The 19,365-nt window shown below is 37.1% G+C and overlaps 4 protein-coding genes across 5 annotated transcripts; 3 read left to right on the forward strand and 1 right to left on the reverse strand.

The window, feature by feature from the left end:
- The first annotated feature begins 4,419 nt into the window (after positions 1–4,419).
- On the forward strand, positions 4,420–5,598 carry LOC108820825 (dolichol-phosphate mannose synthase subunit 3). Of its 2 annotated transcripts, XM_018593832.2 has the most exons (4): positions 4,420–4,553; positions 4,960–5,072; positions 5,178–5,285; positions 5,354–5,598. In XM_018593832.2, exons 2-4 carry the CDS (start codon positions 4,971–4,973, stop codon positions 5,411–5,413), a joined length of 270 nt encoding a protein of 89 aa, XP_018449334.2. In that variant the 5' UTR covers positions 4,420–4,553; positions 4,960–4,970; the 3' UTR covers positions 5,414–5,598. The 2 variants fall into 2 exon arrangements, with proteins under 2 accessions (XP_018449334.2, XP_056848156.1); XM_056992176.1 differs by lacking the exon at positions 4,420–4,553 and having other exon boundaries at positions 4,560–5,072.
- Positions 5,599–5,618: 20 nt separating this feature from the next.
- LOC108822915 (signal recognition particle 19 kDa protein) lies at positions 5,619–7,485 on the reverse strand. The gene is made up of 4 exons (XM_018596116.2): positions 7,340–7,485; positions 6,904–7,080; positions 6,714–6,813; positions 5,619–5,921 (listed from the first exon to the last, which is right to left on the reverse strand). The coding sequence occupies exons 2-4, from the start codon at positions 7,078–7,080 to the stop codon at positions 5,761–5,763; spliced, it is 438 nt and encodes a 145-aa protein (XP_018451618.2). The 5' UTR covers positions 7,340–7,485; the 3' UTR covers positions 5,619–5,760.
- A 99-nt stretch (positions 7,486–7,584) lies between these two features.
- Positions 7,585–9,451, forward strand: LOC108822914 (tRNA-specific adenosine deaminase TAD2). The gene is made up of 9 exons (XM_056992175.1): positions 7,585–7,736; positions 8,053–8,132; positions 8,218–8,255; positions 8,366–8,432; positions 8,586–8,745; positions 8,824–8,911; positions 9,014–9,117; positions 9,202–9,255; positions 9,309–9,451. The coding sequence occupies exons 2-8, from the start codon at positions 8,067–8,069 to the stop codon at positions 9,243–9,245; spliced, it is 567 nt and encodes a 188-aa protein (XP_056848155.1). The 5' UTR covers positions 7,585–7,736; positions 8,053–8,066; the 3' UTR covers positions 9,246–9,255; positions 9,309–9,451.
- Positions 9,452–9,827: 376 nt separating this feature from the next.
- On the forward strand, positions 9,828–11,335 carry LOC108838477 (signal recognition particle 43 kDa protein, chloroplastic). The gene has a single exon (XM_018611409.2). The coding sequence runs from the start codon at positions 9,965–9,967 to the stop codon at positions 11,096–11,098; it is 1,134 nt and encodes a 377-aa protein (XP_018466911.2). The 5' UTR covers positions 9,828–9,964; the 3' UTR covers positions 11,099–11,335.
- Positions 11,336–19,365: the final 8,030 nt, after the last annotated feature.

Genomic DNA, 19,365 nt, shown 5'->3' on the forward strand with positions numbered 1-19,365 from the left:
CAAATCTTCTTACCTTTCCATCAAGCAACAACATATCAACCCCAACAGCTTGCCTATTTCATAACATTTCAGGCTTGACAAAATTGTTGTATCCTAGTCTTAACAACATCTCTATACCGGCTTGTCTTTAACTCTGAACAATGAAACTGGGACTTCGACATGATCTGAAATGGAAAAAGTAAAGGGATTTCCACCCGAGCTCTCACACCGTCTATACATAGGCAATGAAGCTAAGGAAGCATGAATTAAATAAATATTCAATATGAGAGAGTGGGATGAGTGGGATGAGTGGGATTTCTGGATTCATGAACGGTTACGTCGATTGTGTTAAAGAAGAAGAATCGTAGAGGTCCTATTCTCCATCGTCAACATCAAATTCTAAGAAACACTGTGAAGCAATGTTTTGAAATTTGATTCGGATACTAAACCAGACGATTTACCGGGTCGTTGGGTCAAATGATCAACCGCTGATTAATATGAATTAAATTTATTATATAATAATATATTAGCAATGAAAATAAATATATAAAAACTAAAGTTAATATTTTAAAATGTTTTTTAAACATCAAAATAATAGTTTTATAAAATACTACAATTCCATCAAATATTTTTTCTTTGGTTCTTAAATTTTGGATTTTTTACAAAACCTAAATCCGATTAATATGAATTAAATTTTGCTGACAAAAAAAAATCTGATTTACATTGGGTCACCAAATCTACCGGTTCAACCGCGGATCCGGATCGGATTCAAAACACTGTTATAAACTCGTGGACATTTATGAAAGAAAGTTTAAAAATTCAATGTCTTTCACAATTAACACCAATTAAAACCCACTAAATATAAATTGAGAAAATGTTTTAATGGTTAAAGAAAATGCCACATGGCATTTTTCCCCAAGGAGATAAAAAAACCTACTTTATATATAAAGATTTCTTAAAATAAATATTTGTAAATTTAGTAGTTTAAGTATGTTAAAAATAGTTTCTAATTTAAAAGCATGGACCATTATTTTAAAAGATGTCCATATAACATAAAATTCTTGAAGCTTATTAATTATAATCTAATAACATATGGTGGATTGCTTTTTGTTAAAGGGTTTTCAAATTAGGTGGATTTTTCTAAAGATGGTTTTGATTTTTTTTTTAAGTATTTGTTGAAAAATAATTAGTCAAACTTAAATTAAATATAAAAAAAACAAAATATCGAGTAAAATCAATAATTATTTATTTAAAATATCAAAGTAAAAAAAATAGTATAAAAAACGAATTAAAAAACCAAAACAAAAAAGTAACACTGCCTCCTATTATTCTCGTAACAAGAATCCAACACACGTCGAGAATAATGATTATAAGTTATTATAACTAACAAATCAAACCACTTGACGAAAACATACTTTAAACATGTGGCCAAACTTTTATATGATCTGACTACAAGCATTAAGAACGGAAAGACTTAGAAGAATATGGTACTTTGAATTTAGGTTTGTGTATTTTCAACCAAAATATCATTTTGGTAGAGGTTGAGAAGTTATAACCGCAGTACAATGAATGAGAAAAAAAAATTGTTACATTAATATATATTTATTTATTTTAAAATAAAATATTATATATTTTTAAAAAATATATTATATACATATATATATATATATATTGTTGGAGTTTGATTGAAATAAAAAAAAATATTTCCAAGCATTTTTTATTTGTTTTCTTTTATCACAATATAAATATGGGAAATTTGATCACATATACATTGTAGGATTTAAATGAAGCATATGTACATAACAAAAGCAAATGCTATGATATTTGTGAAATATTTGCTATATTGCCTTTGAATGTGGTTTTCTTTTTTTTTCTTTTTTTTTATAAATATGGTTTCCTCTTCAATTTTTAATTGGTTTCAATTTCTGTAAAAACAATTGTATAATTTTGTTGTTTACATAATAAAAACAAGTCTTTTTTCTACACATAATATGTTTTAAAAATTTCAAAACAAACATATACTTTATAAATTTTGTATAATATTTCATAATCGCAATTTTGAATCCATACTATTTTAAATTACAGTATAGTCTGATAAATTTCTTTTTCCCTTCTTTTGTAATTTATATCTCCTTTTCTGCCTTCTGATTCTTCTTACGCACTACTTGATCAATTACACTGTTTTGTTCTCCAACACTGTCGCCACTCATCATCTCTCTCTCTAAGAAAATTTTAGGGAATTTCATATATACAAAGTTTGTGGGAGTGTCGAGTACTCCACATCATAATATATATAGCATAGTCACGAAATGGATAAAGGTTTGGGTTTAGGGTTCATGGTTTAGGATTAGGATTTGGGTTTAAGGTATATGATTCGGGTTTAGGGTATATGGTTTGGGTTTAGGGTTCAGAGTTTGGGTTTATGGTTTATGGTTTATGGTTTAATGTTTGGGTTTAGGGTATATGATTTGGGTTTAGGGTTTGGGTTTAGGGTTTAGAATTTAGGTTTAGGGTATATGGTTTGGGTTTAAGGTTTAGTATTTGGGTATATAGTTTGGGTTTAGGATTTGGGTTTAGGGTATATGGTTTGGGTTTAGGGTTTAGTGTATATGGTTTGGGTTTCGGTTTTGAGTTTAGGGTATATAGTTTGAGTTTAGAGTATAGTGTACTCTCTACAAACCCTTCATCTTTTTCAACCTTTTTATTTTCTTCATCCTCTTCATAATGGTTGGTGTTATAAAATAATTGTTATGTACTATATATTGGACAAATATAGTATAGTATGATATCCATCGTTGGGTTAATTATTTTTCACTCGCGGGGAAGGAGAGCGTTGTCTAGTTTTGTACCAAATTGACACAGCTTTTCATGCATGGCTATATTCTTCATATATGGTGCTGCTATGAATATTAAGCAAATTGACCCTATAAATATACGTATAAAATAAATTATATTTTTGTATTTCTCTATCTATGAATTCTAACATTTTATAGTGTTTTAACACATTTGAACAGCTATTCAACCGCTTATCATAGGTGTGAAAAAATGAATTTCTCAGTTGTATGTTGCTTTGCACATATTATAATTTGGAGGAAGCATGTATTGTTGATGAGCTATCTGAAGATGATAAGCTATCTAAAGCATTAAGAAAAATGGTTCCGCAGCTAAATAAAGCTCTAACATCATATTACAATACGAAGAAATTGACACAAATGCTTGAGTTACCCGTCTAGAAAACTGATGTTTGTTAGAAGAATTGTATGCTAATTTTGAAGAAAAAATATTTGAAACTGGTCTATTGTCGGTTTTAAGGTGAAGATCGATACCACCTGAACAATAGCAAAGGGAAAAATATACCAATACAGAGAATGTTTTCCATGCCGATTATAGATTGTGTGAAGCGTTTATACCAACTCGAGACGACAACTTCCCATATGCAGTGGCATAAGGAACATGTGTCCCCTATAAGGTAAGATGCATCACCTGTTTGATGATATAACGTGAAAGAACTTTCATGAGGTATATCATGTTTTTACTGCTGAAACTCTTAATATTTGTATATGTTTACCAACATATGAATTTAGTCCAATTGATATGAATGGTGAAGCACATTATGTTTGACCCGCTATTGTAACTCCTTTTCAGTTTTCCTCAAGGAATGTGCATAAGAGGATGAGTTACCTCCAGTCCGCTTCAGCTTCATCTTTAGCTCTAGGACTCCTTTCTCCTTCAAATCATAAATGTGTTAGTGGTTGTGGCATGTTCTGTCTCATGTTTTACTCAAACAATCCATCAGCTTTGTGTTCATGGTTAGAGGGCGATTAACGGCTCATCTTTGTTTCGTAGTGTATTATTTAGGCTTTAGGTTCTGAGTATGGCTTCAAATTTGTTTCCTCCGAAGGGTTGTCTGTTTTCCGATTTTTCCTCTCTATATGAGTTTATGATTAGATAGTTGTATATGGTCCTAGTTGATTGCAAAGGAAGCGGTAATCTCCAGTGCAAGATACTAAACGATGACATCATCAGTTTACGGCTTCTCTTTGTACCATCGGTAGTCTATATTTTCTGACATGCTTTAGTCTTGGGTTCGGTAGCTCGCACCAACCATTAAGTTTTTCATCTAGTACTTGTGGTTGGTAGGTTCAACATTGTCTTGTTATTAATCTGCTTATTCAACTTATTTTCGGTATGTTCTTTTATTGTTGTGTAATTGTTTTGTTGTTGTGTAATTGTAATAGTGTTACTTTCTACTTTTCCAATATTTATTATCTATGTAGCCTGTGAAAAATCGAAAATAATAAATAATAATAATTTAAAACTTTTAATCAAGAAAACAACAACCATGATCTAAAAGTAAAACTATATGTATTGCTGTTAAAAAAGAACTGAATTGGATCTGAAACCGAATCAAACCGATATAGGGAGAACCGAAATCTGGTTTAGATATTTAAACCGGACGAATACAAGTGTTGAGGCAATTATGTCGGACGAGCGAGCATAGCTGGGTCTTTAGCTTTAATTCGCCGATCTGATTGTATTTGATTAGGGATCTCTCATCTATCATCTGTGACTCCGTGAGTATACTTCCTCCCCATTTTTTTGTGCGTCTCTGGATCGATTATCGCGTAATCTGGTTTCACGTTAGAGAATTATTTCGATTTGTTGGGAATTTATATTACTTCGCCATGGATTTAGCTTTGAATTTCTTTTTTTTTCGTGGAGTGTGCAAGCTTCCATAAAAATTGATGTCTAAGGATTATCTGTTGGTAACATTTGATATTTTGGGCTCTGAATTAATGAGATCTGTAATTGTAGCGTAATGAAATTGTGAAAGATTTCATTTGTTTTGTTACTTCTTATATTAGGAGGGCTCGCTGTGTGATTCTTTGTACAATGCTATACTACAACTTTCATCACTCATATTTGCATTCCTTCCAGTGGTTATACTTTAACCCTTCTACATTAACATTTTATTTGAAGGAACAAAAAAAATGAAGCATATAGTAAAGATATTGAGCCTGTTGGTGGCAATCTCTGCCTTCTGGATTGGTCTTTTGCAGGCTGCTATCGTTCCTCGAACCCACACATGGTTGGTAAGTCAAAACCAGCAGTTATGCTCTTCCCCTTTGGGTTTTACATTGATCTTTTGATATTACGACAGTGTTCTGATTTGGTAATGTTGCCGGTTTCTTTTACAGCTACCGATCTACTTTGTAGTGTCTCTCGGATGCTATGGTCTATTAATGGTTGGTATTGGGCTAATGCAGTTTCCTACCTGTCCCCAAGAAGCAGTTCTTTTGCAGCAGGTAATTTTTTTGCCAGATCCGGTCATACTCTTGTCGCTCAATCATATTAACAATCTGGTGGTATGCAGGATATTGCAGAGGCCAAGGACTTCTTCAAGCACAAAGGAGTCGATGTCGGATCAGACTGATACGATGGCTTGTTAATGACCGAACACTAGAATAGTTAATCTTTTTATGGCAAGAGATCTTACATGTGTCTGTTTGAATAGTTGAATTAAACAAGTGTTTTCTGACTTTACTTGAGGAAATGTGGCAAACGCCATTACGCAAAAAGCAACATCTAATAATAATTTGTCTTCTTTTGTTTCTGTAATTCGTACTCGTCTATAGATGTGATGATGCCAAAAAGGTAGAGCACAGTGATCAAAACCAACAAAATCTTTTACATTTGCAAACACGTTCTTGTGAGTTTATGAAATTAAAAACCATAGAATCTGATACGAAGGAGAAAAAAAGAGTGAGAGAGCTTGTTAATTTATCTCTTCTTCTTGCCACCTTTGCCTGACTTTGAAGAAGTTCCAGAGGTTGATGTTGTTGCCTGAGGTTCTTGCTTCTTCACCTTCTGAGATTCCTGCTTCTTCATCCTCTCTGGATGTCTGGGTACCAATTCCGCAATTTTCTGCATCAACTGCTTCCCTGCAAACATTATATATAACCACAATGAGCACAACATATGTATAAAGGAACACCTCGCACAGGTGGAGTCTCTTGCAAAACATGGAAAGCTAAGTTAATATCATACTTTCATGGACATGATGATAAAATTAAAGCAAGCAAAAACATCTGAAGAACAATAACTTGGACAATGGCGTTTTATATCCCTCATTTCTGCGTGTTAAAGTTCTAGCTAGATTCTCAATGCAAAACACAAAGACATCAGAAGTCATACAAATTGCCAAAATTTGTTTGAAATAAAAAAAGCTATTTCTGCATCTGTGTTTGCCGTAAGCATATGCAATGATATCACAGAAAAGATAAACTGGACATAGAATTAGCGAAGAAAGAAATAGATAAACTTAAAATAAGTAGGTAAACCATATAACATATTCCAGTGACAATGGCATACCAAACATAAACGTCTAAGAAGTCAGATAAATGCTACATCGTGCACAATAACCGGAAGTTCCAAATGCATAGGATCAATATCATCAGCTTGTTTAAATCGGTGTGATGTGATGAGATAAAACAATGCAGAAAAGAGACAAGATAACAAGCAGGCTGGTATGAGCCAAAATTCACAGGAAAGATGGACAAACACAACTAGAAAGAGATATATTAACAAGACAACAAGACTCAAGGATCAAGAGAAGGTTTCGTGTTAGTGTTTTCTAGGTCAAAGCCTCTGATTTCTAGTCAGGTAACCAGGTATGCTCAATTCAATAGAGATCATATAGGGTAATAAGAATAGAGTTGTGAGGTGGGTCTTACTTGAAGTAATGGCAGGATTAACAAAAGTCCCATCCTCTTTTTTCAACTGCACTCTGACTCTCCCTACTTGCATGAAATCACGCGGATAAGCTTTGTCAATCTGAGAAACAATACACACAAAAAAAAACAAGTCAAACAATTTTATCATACATTATATTTTCTTTCCCCCAAGTTATAAGGAATGAATTACCTCGACGGCGGCAGGGAGTTTGAGATGCTTGCAGCAGTCACTAATCTCAATGCAGTTAGGGTTCTCACAAGCTTTACTCAAACTGATTCTCCTCCCCTCCGCCACAGTTTTCTTGGAGTTCATATAGACCGGGTACATCACTACCCACTTCTTGATGTTCAGCGCTCCACTATCCATCTACACATCATGTACAATCACAAACGTTCTGATTTGATAATAACACTCAGAATTTAAAAAAAAAATCCAGAAACATTCGACCTAATAACGTGACTAAATTCTTATAAATCACACAGATCTGTTCCGATTTCCCAGAAATTCACAAGCATCGAGAGCCCTAATCGTGTACATGCGCGAGAAGGAATATAATTTTTCTTTTTTTTTTTTGGTTCCACAGAAGATCAGTTGATTCTTGAATACGAAGAGAAGAGAAACGAACCTTGGAATCAAGCTTTTGTGGATTGAGAGTTGCTTCGGATCAGATAAATCGTTAAGAGGAAGAGAAGAAGAGCAACACCGACGGATAAAGAAGGAGAGATTTGATGATTCTCACTGACTAACTTTTATTTGACCTCCGAGACTACTCGTTTCGTAATTGAACCGTACCAAACCAAACCAAACCATAATAAACCGACTTTTGACAACTTTTATTTGACCTCCGAGACTGCTCGTTTCGTTTCGTATTTGACAAGTGATTTTTGATTTGCTTATTCTCCCCATCAAAAAAGGGGCCAGCGACTACTCGGAGACATCAGCTTTTTACTCCTCCGGTCAACTGTTAGCATAGTTTATTCGCTTCATCCTCGATTGTGATTTAGAAAAACACTTAGGGATTGGTATGACATCATCTATCAAATCTCTTATTCCAGTTTTTAGACCAATCTTGTTTTGTCATCTCTCTCAAATTTTAGACCAATTTTGTTCATCCCTGATTAGGTTAGGGTTTAGAGTCCTAATGTTCTTCTGTATGTTTACTGTTTAGTTTCAGTTTGTGTACATACAAGTAAATTAAGAACATTGGGAGTTATAGAAATTGAAATATTCTCTGTAGTATTAGATATTCCAAGGAAACAATTCTCTACTCAACGATTATTGGGGTATTCTGAATCTTTAATGATCAATGTTTCATTGTTTTACATTCTCTGGTTAAAGCCAAGTTTAAAGTTATGGCACTAGTGAAAGAGGACCGCTGCGAGGACTCTCATAAGTATATGAGTTTGGCTCTGCACCAGGTAAACACTAGTACTGCTTCCATTATTACTGCAAAAGTTTGTTGCTTTTTTTAGAGTTACAATGTTTGATTTCCATGGACTGCAGGCTAAGCTTGCTCTAGAGGCTCTTGAAGTTCCCGTGGGGTATCTAATTTTTAACATTGGTTCGACCCAATTTGTGTTTCTCACCACCATTATAAGTTAATTTCATATAACATAAATTATGCTTTTTTTTGTTTGTTTTTCTGGATCAGATGTGTCATTCTTGAGGAAGGTAACATCATTGCTTCAGGGCGTAACCGAACTAATGAGACACGCAATGTAACCTCTCTTAACTTTCTCCTATTTCTCTCTATGAGTAACTCTGAAACATAGTAAAAAAAATGCGATGACATAGAGTGTCTCTTGATTGTCACATCGGTTACTTCATCTGTGCTACTTACTAAGTCGTTTGTTATAATTTTTTTTGGAAAGGCCACAAGACATGCAGAGATGGAAGCAATCGATGAACTTATCGGACAATGGCAGAAAGAGAGACTCTCACCCTCACAAGTCGCTGAGAAATTCTCGAAATGTGTTCTTTACGTAACATGCGAACCTTGCATAATGTGTGCATCGGCCTTATCGTTTCTCGGTATGATTCCTTAAGCTGAAACTTGACAATTTTTGTTTGTTTGTTTTGTTCCTGATATGATCATCTCTTTAATCAAAGGTATAAAGGAAGTATATTACGGATGCGGAAATGATAAATTTGGGGGTTGTGGCTCCATATTGTCGCTTCATGTAGGGAGTTCTCAGACGTAAGATTATCTTCTCTAGGTCCTAAAGATCACACTACAATCTTATTAGAAAGAAACTGCCGTACTAAATTGAATTTTGTGACCTCTGTTTTTTTCTGATAGTGAACAAGGTCAAGGAGGAAAAGGGTACAAGTGCAGAGGAGGAATAATGGCAGACGAAGCTGTCTCTCTTTTCAAATGTTTCTATGAGCAAGGCAATCCCAACGGTAACCATTCTCCTCTTTACCTCCAACTATGTTCTTTTCTGTGAAACGTCTTAAAAACAGTTCTTATTCTTTTTTTGGTTTTAGCACCAAAGCCACACCGCCCTGTAGTTCAAAGAGAGAGGACTTAGCCTCTTAGAGGCGAAACTGGTTTTGACAGTTGGCGTTTCTGATTAGGATATGAAGAAGTTGAGGTGGAGTTTGTCAAATGGTTATTCTATGTATTTTTTTGCTACTTTTGGCACATGAAACGTTATTAGTTATATCCAAAACATTTGTACATCCCTCTAAGTTGGAGATTTCAATCTTAAGCTAATAAGTTGGTTTTATAACTTAAGGAATTAGCTGTTTGTAACGTTTTCTTCTTGTCTAGATGATAGACATAACCATCGTGAGAAGTAGAAAAGATAGGACTCTGTTTTCTCTCTCTTTTCCTTAAAACCTGACAAGCAATACTCTTAACAGACTTGTTTTTGTACTATACATATTCGTTTTATGGTCTAATTTGCCAACTAGATGATCAAAATGCATGTCAAGTTGATGTTTATAACCAAAAGAAAGATAACAAATTGAATTGGGATGTGTTTAAGATAAGTTGAACTATGCGCTGCTGCCGAGTGAAATGCAACTTGAAGCACAAAGAGAGAAGACTCTAGTGGTTCTGTTTCTTAAGTTTCTGTGTGGGCCCATTTGAAATGGGCATTGGATGATTGAATGAATGGCTAAGATTTCTTATCCACTAGAGAATCCAGTGTACTCGTCGCTAACTCTCCCTCTCTTTTCACTTGCGACGACTATTCAGTGTCACCTTGATTCTTTTGTGTTTGCTTTCCTGAGCATCTAGCTGGCCATGGATACATCTTCTCTCGTAATTAATCATCACCAGTCTCTGTCTCGCATCATCAAACCTCCCTCTGTACCCAAATGTCGTCCTTTCTCCTCCTTTCAATCTTTCCCGACCAGACAACTCCTAAACAAGCAGCTCTCTTTCCAAGCTACTACATCTCCTGCTGCGGTACAAAGAGACAACTACGAAACAGCCTCCTTCGTGGAAGAAGACGACGAATCATACGGAGAAGTCAACAGAATCATCGGAAGCCGGATGGCGGCAGGAGGAGGCGGCGCCGCCATGGAGTACCTGATCGAGTGGAAAGACGGCCATTCCCCCTCGTGGGTCCCGTCCAGCTACATCGCAGCAGACGTGGTGTCCGAATACGAGACCCCCTGGTGGACCGCCGCGAGGAAAGCCGACGACAAGGCACTCGCTCAGCTTCTCGAGTCGTCCGAAGGTCGCCGCGACGCCGACACGGTAGACGAGAACGGAAGGACGGCGCTTCTTTTCGTCGCGGGGCTGGGTTCCGACAAGTGCGTGAGGCTCTTGTCGGAAGCTGGAGCCGATCTTGATCACCGCGACATCAGAGGTGGCTTAACCGCGTTGCACATGGCGGCGGGTTACGTGCAGCCGGATGCGGTGGCGGCGCTGGTGGAGCTCGGAGCGGATGCGGAGGTGGAAGACGAGAGAGGGTTGACGCCGTTAGAGCTTGCGAGGGAGATTCTGAAGACGACACCTAAAGGGAACCCGATGCAGTTTGGTCGGAGAATAGGGTTAGAGAAGGTGATCAGTATACTTGAAGATCAGGTGTTCGAGTACGCGGAGGTGGAGGGGATTTTGGAGAAGCGAGGGAGAGGGAAAGACGTGGAGTATCTGGTGAAGTGGAAGGACGGTGGAGATTGCGACTGGGTGAAAGGTGTACACGTGGCGGAAGATGTGGTGAAGGACTACGAAGCTGGGCTTGAGTACGCTGTAGCGGAGAGGGTGATGGGAAAGAGGATGGGGGACGATGGCAAGACTGAGTATCTTGTCAAATGGACTGATATGGCTGATGCCACGTGGGAGCCTGAGGAGAACGTTGACACTAGCCTTGTGCAACTCTTTGAACAAGAAGAAGAGGCTCAACTTGTTAATGGCCCGACCATTGTGTGAGCTTGATGAGCTTGGGAACCATGATTTTTGTTTTGTTTCTTTCTATTGAAATTTTCTTTTTAACTAAATATTTCACAAAAAGGCATTTGTCAGTGATGTGATAGAAAATTTGCTGAGATTGGAACACTTGGTGAATTCTAATTCCTCTGCTGAGATTAGAACAAAACTAGCTCAATCCAAGCTCTGTTTGTACATTCTTGCAAATGCCATCAATTGATATTTGTTCTTCTATGCCAATTGAAAGATTTTGACCATTCTGATCATATGGTGCGATATAAGAACAGTTAGTGGCAGTGGCTGCACACTGCTTGCCAGTAGAGCCACTTTTCAGATCAAACATGAGCATTGTGCTGAAGGCACTTTCAAACTCTTTAAGACATCACATAAGGAAATATCAAATATCCAAATCACATCTCATATGAAACTGTGTATGTTTTGCATGTCTTTGAGCTATTCCAACACTGTTTCTCTCACATTTTAACATCAACTAAACTCCAACAGTGCTTTCTGAATTCAACTTCCATGGTGGCTGGCTGTCAATTTCCCAAAAATATGTATGTTCGATGTTATGATATGTTTTCGTAGTTTTAAAACCATTCATGTTATTGTTTCATATGTTATTGAGTTTTGACATTGGTGTATTTTGTTTATTTTTTTAGTGTACATTTATAAATTATGAGATTGTATTCTTTTTATATTGTATTTTTTTTCTTTTGCTTGTTAAACTAAACATAAAGTGTATAATATTAGAAAATTTAGTTGAGGTTTAACAGTTTTATTAAATAAGAAGAAAAACAATTTTGTGACTTATATCTTATTTTTAATTTTTGTTTATATAGCTTAAAAAATTCGATAGCAACTATAAAACCAATTGGAAAAGTAACCTCAAAAATATATAAAACATATATATCTCTAGCAATTATATTAACAAATCCTAATTAGATGAATTGATTTGGACCATTTGATTATGATATTAAAATTTGTTTAGGTTTCCGTAAATATTCTGAACCTAATGATGCTTTCCGGTAGGTTCAGAATATTTACGGAAACCCGGAGTTAAGCATGTCAATTTAATTAGGCATGTTTAACAAAGTTCTAAAACGACTGCATTTTATGTTTAGGATAGTGGTATTGGGCTGTAATTATTTAGGAAAAGTCAGGGTCAAATCTTATTTGTACTCCTGTTTTAATAGATTAGATGGAGGAAATGAAAGAGTTCCACATCGGGGAACTTAAGTTGAAACGAGCGGTATATATATGCTCATGTGATATGAGATGTTAAACAGCTTAGAGAGAGAAGACATCCCCCACGCGCGCGCCGCCGCCGCCGTCCGTCTGGGCCGGGCCGGGCGCGGGCACGGGCGTCGTGGAGGCCCTCGGCTCAATATGATTTTTTTGGATCAAGTTAAGCCCAACGTTTTTGCCCATTTAATTCTCAAAAACAACATGCATTTTATTTTGAAACGACAAGTAGTTTGTCTAGAAAATAAAAACGACATGTAGTTTATCCTCTCAAGATATTTAAAAGATAAGAGACCGCGTCTTGAAGAAGAAGTTTCGCAACTCACCTTCCCTCGATCTCCGTGAGATCTTCGCCCACGTGCAGCTGCGGTTGCGGAAAGTGGCTCGTCTCCAACTCTTTAAATATCGCCTCTCCTCCTTTCTCAGTTCTTACTTTTACTTTCACATCGAAACCAGCAAAATTCCCTTAGCGTAAGTCTTTCTACAGAGTGTTTCGTAGAGTTATAATTCGATAGGGAATTCACGAGTGAAGCGTGAATCGTCGCCATGGTTTTATCCTGGGACTCTATATTCGTACAGTCCCGTCTCACTACAGAGTGAATATAAAGAGTTAAGGAAAGAGATATCATATCTCGACTCCATGATCGTTTATGAAAACGTTTTCCGTTTCGTTTTCATTTCGTATATTCAATCGTTTCTTTCCTTAACATCTCGCATTTATAATATCGTTTATTTCATTCGGTTTTCCGGCTTCTACAATCTTAATTCTTTATCGTTTTCTCTCTAAAGCTTTAATCGGATTGAAAAACGATTTATGAAACATTTTTTACGGTTTTGTAAACGGTTTCTAGAACGTGTTTGCGATATGCTCTCTAGCACTTCCGCGAAGCGTCTCTTACCTATCTCAAAACGGTTTGCATTTTCCTCTCTAGCACCATCCGCGAAACGTTTAAGATATTTTGTTATTCAAAACGTTATTCGAATCTTTTCCACGAACGCTTCATAAAGCGAGTTTGTGAAACGATCTAAAAGTCTACACAAACGGTTTCTGTGAACGCTTTAAGCGAGTTTGCAAAACGTTTTTTTAGACTTAAATCGATATGATTTGGTTCAAACACCAAAAATAAAAATCGATTTAGATTATTATTTTTATTTTTATATTAATAATAATTTGTTATTGTTGAATGGAGTACTAATCCGTTTTCTCAACAGAAAATGACGGATACAAACAACACCTCCATTGACACCACCATCAACCAAACTCCACTCAACATGTCAGCACCTGATTTGACTCTGACAACTGTTGGAACCATTGCGGGCACAACATCAACATCTGCTCCATTGGCAAATGTTACCGATGATACCACACGCCGTAGCCTTTTCGGTGCTGGTCTTTATCAAACTGGTTCAGCTCAAGGAACCTCAAGTGGTCCGGTTGTGGTTACAACACCTCCGTCTGTGCCGAGTGTGTTCACTCAAGGATTGATGCCAGACAAGTTTGATGGCAAAGTCTTCAAAACATGGCAGAAGAAGATGATGTTCTTCCTAACAACGATGAAGCTGGACAAGTTCATCCAGGTTGACAAGCCCCTTGTCCCTTACGTGATTGATGATGTGCACACTCTCGCAAGTGTTGACATTTGGGTGCATTCTGACTTCGTCTGCAAAGGCTACATTTTGGGTCGCCTCATTGACCCATTGTACTGTGTCTACTGTGACATTCCAACGGTGAGGACGCTGGCTTCCAGAAGTATGTGGTTGCAAAATTTCATGACTTCAAAATGGTGGATTCAAAATCCATCATGGATCAGGTGGAAGCGTTCCAGCTCATTTGCCATGAGATCGCTGCTGAAGGGATGTCTATCTTTGAGACATTCACAACTCTCAGCTTTATTGAAAAGCTTCCTCCAAGCTATGCGGATTTCAAGAACTACCTGAAGCACAAGAAGAAGAAGATGGGCCTTGAGGAGCTTATCATGAGGCTTCAAATGGAATCCAGGAACCGAATTGTTGACAAGATCAATGCTAAAGAGCATAGTGTCAACATGGCTGAGCACAAAGGCAAAGGAAATGCACACGTCCATTCTCCTGCAAAGCCTTCCAAAACTGCTTCAGTGCTCCTGCAAAGCCTTCCAAAACTGCTGCAGCACTGAAGGCTACTGGAAAAAACTTCAAGAACAAAGGCATTGAAATCAATGCAAAAGTGGAGAAATTCAAGGAGAAGTGTCACTACTCCAACAAAGTGAGACACAAGACTGCTGAGTGTCGCAAGAAGATCAAGGATGAGAAGGCTAAGGCGAATCTCACTGAAGAGGATCTTGTTGCAATGGTGACTGAGGTAAACATGGTTGAAGGCAACAGCCCCAGGGAATGGTGGTATGGCACATGAGCAACCACTCACATTTGCACCGATAGGGCGATGTTCAGCACCTATCAGAAAAGCAAGACTCATGAGAAGTTGTTCATGAGAAATACTGCAGTCTCCAAGATTGAAGGCCGTGGCGATGTGGTTTGAAGATGACATCTGGACGTGAAGTCATTCTGAAAATTGTGAAGCATGTGCCTGACATGAGGAAGAACCTGGTCTCGGGAATCTTACTCAGCAAGAATGGATTCACACAAGTCTTGAGGCGGACAAGCTCGTGATTAGGAAGAATGGGATGTATTTGAGAAAGGGGTATGTTAAGGATGGACTTGTCAAGATGAATGTAATGACAGTCCCTCCGAAAGTTTTAGCTCCAAAAGTTTCAATGAATAAGAAGCTAATTGCTTATTTGGTTGAGTCTTTTAATATATGGCATGAAAGATTAGGCCATGTAAATAATAAATCTATACAAAGATTAATAAATTTAAATTTAATTCCCAAATTTAAAACAAGTAAACAAAAATGTGAAGTTTGCGTACAGGCTAAGCTCACAAAAACGCCCTCACCTCGTGTTGAAAGAACTAACAAACCTCTAGATTTAATTCACACTGATTTATGTGATTTAAAATATATGCCAACTAGAGGAGGAAAAAAATACTTTGTGACCTTCATAGATGACTGCACAAAATATTTGTATGTTTATCTTTTACATAGCAAAGATGAAACCTTAGATAAATTCAAAGAATTTAAACTCGAGGTCGAAAATCAGCTTAAAACAACTATTAAGGTAGTTAGAAGCGACAGAGGAGGCGAGTATGATGGTCCGTTCAATTCATTTTGTAAAGAACATGGTGTATTCAATCAAACTACAGCTCCTTATTCACCAGAATCTAATGGAGTTGCTGAACGAAAAAATCGAACTCTTAAAGAGATGATGAATGCAATGTTGCAGGAATCTGGGTCACTCCAGAACATGTGGGAGGGGGGAAGCGTTGCTTACCACTAATTATATCCTCAACAAAATTCCACACAAAATAACTGGTAAAACTCCATATGAATTATGGAAAGGTAATTTACCTTAGTATAAATACCTCAAAGTGTGGGGGTGCTTGGCAAAAGTTGCGGTACCGCCACCAAAGAAGGTCACTATTGGACCTAAATAGTGGATTGCATTTTCATCGTATATGCACATAACAATACTGTTTATCGATTTCTGGTACATAAATCTGAAATATCAGACATCCATAAAAATTCAGTCATAGAGTCTAGAAATGCATCTTTCTTCGAAAATATTTTTCCATACAAGGAAAAACAAGGTTCAAAAAGAACTAGAGAAGAAAGAGACAACGACAAGGACTCAGAAATTGAGACAAACGTTGAAGTTTCTATAAATGATATTTCAGAAAATGAAGAAAAAGATGAACCTCGGAGAAGTAAAAGAGCTCGAAAGGAGAAATCTTTTGGTAATGATTTCCTAATGGCATTTCTAGTAGAAAATGTTCCAAAAACTTTGGCAGAAGCTATGGCTTCACCCGAAACTCCGTTTTGGAACGAAGCTGTCAAAAGTGAATTTGATTCTATCATGCAAAATTATACATGGTATGTAAGGGATTTACCACCTGGCTGCAAAGCATTAGGTAATAGATGGATAATGACATGAAAATATGGTGGAAAATATAAAGCTAGGCTTGTAGTTCAAGGGTTCCGACAAAAGGAAAGCTTTGACTATTTTGATACATATTCTCCAGTAACCAGAATAACATCTATAAGGTCGATGATAGCTACGCAGCCTTAAGAGACTTAGAAATCCATCAAATGGATGTAAAAACAGCTTTTCTAAATGGTGATTTAGAAGAAGAAATTTACATGAAACAACCCGAGGGTCATGTCATTCCTGGACAGGAAGACAAAGTTGTCGACTTGTAAAGTCACTTTATGGGCTTAAACAAGCTCCTAAACAATGGCACGAAAAATTTGACAACACAATGATGTCAAATGGTTTCAAAATTAATGAATGTGATAAATGCATATACTACAAAATTACCAAAAATGCGTATGTTTTGTTATGTTTATATGTAGATGATATGCTCATTATTGGAAGCAATAAAGACATTATCAGTCAAACAAAAAACATTCTCAAGGGAAAATTTGAGATGAAAGATTTGGGATTAGCAGATGTTATTCTCGGGGTTAGTCATAAGAAATTCAAATGGAATTACTTTAACTCAATCTCATTATGCTGAAACAATATTAGAGAGATTTAAAAACTACTCTAATAGTACTGCAAAAATTCCGTTAGATCCCCAAATGCACTTGACAAAGAATTCAGGTGAAGCGGTTTCACAAAACGAGTATGCACGTGTGATCGGAAGTCTCATGTACTTAACCAACTGTACTAGACCAGATCTAGCGCATGCAGTAAACGTACTCAGTCGATATACGAGTAATCCAGGTCATACACACTGAAAAGCTATAACGAGAGTACTCAATTATTTGCGCTACACCAAAGATTTTGAGCTTCACTATGGTAAAGAACCAACCATTTTAGAAGGATACAGTGACGCTAACTGGATATCAGATTCTAAAAACTCAAAATCCACAAGTGGATATGTTTTTACACTAGGAGGAGCAGCAATATCTTGGAAATCTACCAAACAAACAGTGCTAGCTAGGTCTACCATGGATCAGAGTTCATTGCATTAGACAAAGCAGCAGAAGAAGCCGAATGGCTTAGAATTTTTTTTTGGAAGATGTTCCTATGTGGGAGAAACCTGTACCAGCTATAAGAATACATTGCGATAGTCAATCAGCTATAGCTCGAGCTCAGAATAATCTCTACAATGGTAAATCTCGTCACATCAGAAGACGACACAAAACCATTAGACAACTTATCTCAACTGGTGTAATCATAATAGACTACATCAAATCGGCTGACAACCTAGCGGATCCATTTACTAAAGGTTTGCCACGAGATGTTGTTGCTAAATCATCAAAAGGAATGGGTTTAAAGCCTATAACGAACGAGGATGCTTGACTGCAATCCTACCTATCATGACTGGAGATCCCAAGAAGTAGGTTCAAAGGGAAAACAAAATCAAACAGAATCTAAACAAAGCACTTTGAGACAAAGTAGTCTCATCCCAGCTCCTAAAGATGATAAGTGCTAACAAATGTGAGAAGGATAAGCATAGGCTTTTAATGATTCCATAGCTTCTAAGCGAAGTATTACTCAATACTTTTCAACGTCAATCACCTAATGAGTGTGAAATGGGACCGTTTTTAGGAGAATGAATGCTAGGCTATATTCTCTAAGTTCACTCATGAAAACCAGGAATAGTTCAGGGCCACAATGAACACAATAGAGAACTAAGTTCTACGAGAAAATGAAGCTGCGTTGTGCATGTTGTCTCGGTCTACATAAAACACCGGTTGGTTCAAGACAACATGTTCACCTTCTGGTAAAGTAAACCCGACAGATATTAACTATGAGTGGTTCAAGGTTTAAAAATGCCACCAACTCAAACACAGTGAATTTTTCGCAAACACTCTCGATAAGTTAGTCTGTCTAGCTTTCGGTTAAGTCTAGTCAGTAAAGTTTATTTTTTTTAGAGTCTATCGAGTCTGCATATAGTCTGCATATGTTTAGAGTCATTTCTATTCATGTGGAGGATTGTTGGATTTATTAAAGCCCATGGCTTTAATGAAAATGTGAAAAGCAATGACACATGGGCTTTATATTCATAAACCTAAAATAATATGTAAATAGAGGAAATGGAAGAGTCCCACATTGGGGAACTTAAGTTGAAACGAGCAGTATATATATGCTCATGTGATATGAGATGTTAAACAGCTCAGAGAGAGGGGACAGCCCCCACACGCGCGCCGCCCCCGCCGTCTGTTCGGGCCGGGCACGGGCATCGGTCGTGGGTCGTGGGTCTTGGGTCTTGGTGGAGGGCCTCCGGCCCAATATGATTTTTTTTGGACCAAGTTAAGCCCAACGTTTTTGCCCATTCAATTCTCAAAAACAACATGCATTTTATTTTGAAACAACAAGTAGTTTGTCTAGAAAATAAAAACGACATGCAGTTTATCCTCTCGAGATATTTAAAAGATAAGAGACCGCGTCTTGAGGAAGAAGTTTCGCAACTCACCTTCCCTCGATCTCCGCGAGATCTTCGCCCACGTGCAGCTGCGGTTGCGGAAAGTGGCTCGTCTCCAACTCTTTAAATATCGCCTCTCCTCCTTTCTCATTTCTTACTCTTACTTTCACATCGAAACCAGCAAAATTCCCTTAGCGTAAGTCTTTCTAGAGAGTTTTTTCGTAGAGTTCTAGTTCGATAGGGCATTCACGAGTGAAGCGTGAATCGTCGCGATGGTTTTATCCTGGGACTCTATATTCCTACAGTCCCGTCTCACTACAGAGCGAATATAAAGAGTTAAGGAAAGAGATATCATATCTCGACTCCATGATCGTTTATGAAAACGTTTTCCGTTTCGGTTTCATTATGTATATTCAATCGTTTCTTTCCTTAACATCTCGCATTTATAATATCGTTTATTCATTCGGTTTTCCGGCTTCTACAAGTCTTCCAGCATAAGATGGACGTTTTATTGTCCAAGACTTGAACCTACAAGTAAAATTATCAAGAAGAGGTTGGAA

The sequence above is a fragment of the Raphanus sativus genome, chromosome 8 (assembly GCF_000801105.2).
Source record: "Raphanus sativus cultivar WK10039 chromosome 8, ASM80110v3, whole genome shotgun sequence".
In the NCBI taxonomy this organism is placed as follows: Eukaryota; Viridiplantae; Streptophyta; class Magnoliopsida; order Brassicales; family Brassicaceae; genus Raphanus; species Raphanus sativus.

Coding starts and splice junctions, on each gene's coding strand:
- LOC108820825 (XM_018593832.2), top strand. CDS start 4,971: ATGAAGCATATAGTAAAGATATTGAGCCTGTTGGTGGCAATCTCTGCC. Junction 5,073..5,177: donor CTCGAACCCACACATGGTTG/GTAAGTCAAAAC, acceptor TTTCTTTTACAG/CTACCGATCTACTTTGTAGT. Junction 5,286..5,353: donor AAGCAGTTCTTTTGCAGCAG/GTAATTTTTTTG, acceptor GGTGGTATGCAG/GATATTGCAGAGGCCAAGGA.
- LOC108822915 (XM_018596116.2), bottom strand. CDS start 7,080: ATGGATAGTGGAGCGCTGAACATCAAGAAGTGGGTAGTGATGTACCCG. Junction 6,814..6,903: donor AACTCCCTGCCGCCGTCGAG/GTAATTCATTCC, acceptor ATTGTTTCTCAG/ATTGACAAAGCTTATCCGCG. Junction 5,922..6,713: donor TAATCCTGCCATTACTTCAA/GTAAGACCCACC, acceptor TAATGTTTGCAG/GGAAGCAGTTGATGCAGAAA.
- LOC108822914 (XM_056992175.1), top strand. CDS start 8,067: ATGGCACTAGTGAAAGAGGACCGCTGCGAGGACTCTCATAAGTATATG. Junction 8,433..8,585: donor GAACTAATGAGACACGCAAT/GTAACCTCTCTT, acceptor TTTTTTGGAAAG/GCCACAAGACATGCAGAGAT. Junction 9,118..9,201: donor TGAGCAAGGCAATCCCAACG/GTAACCATTCTC, acceptor TTTTGGTTTTAG/CACCAAAGCCACACCGCCCT.
- LOC108838477 (XM_018611409.2), top strand. CDS start 9,965: ATGGATACATCTTCTCTCGTAATTAATCATCACCAGTCTCTGTCTCGC.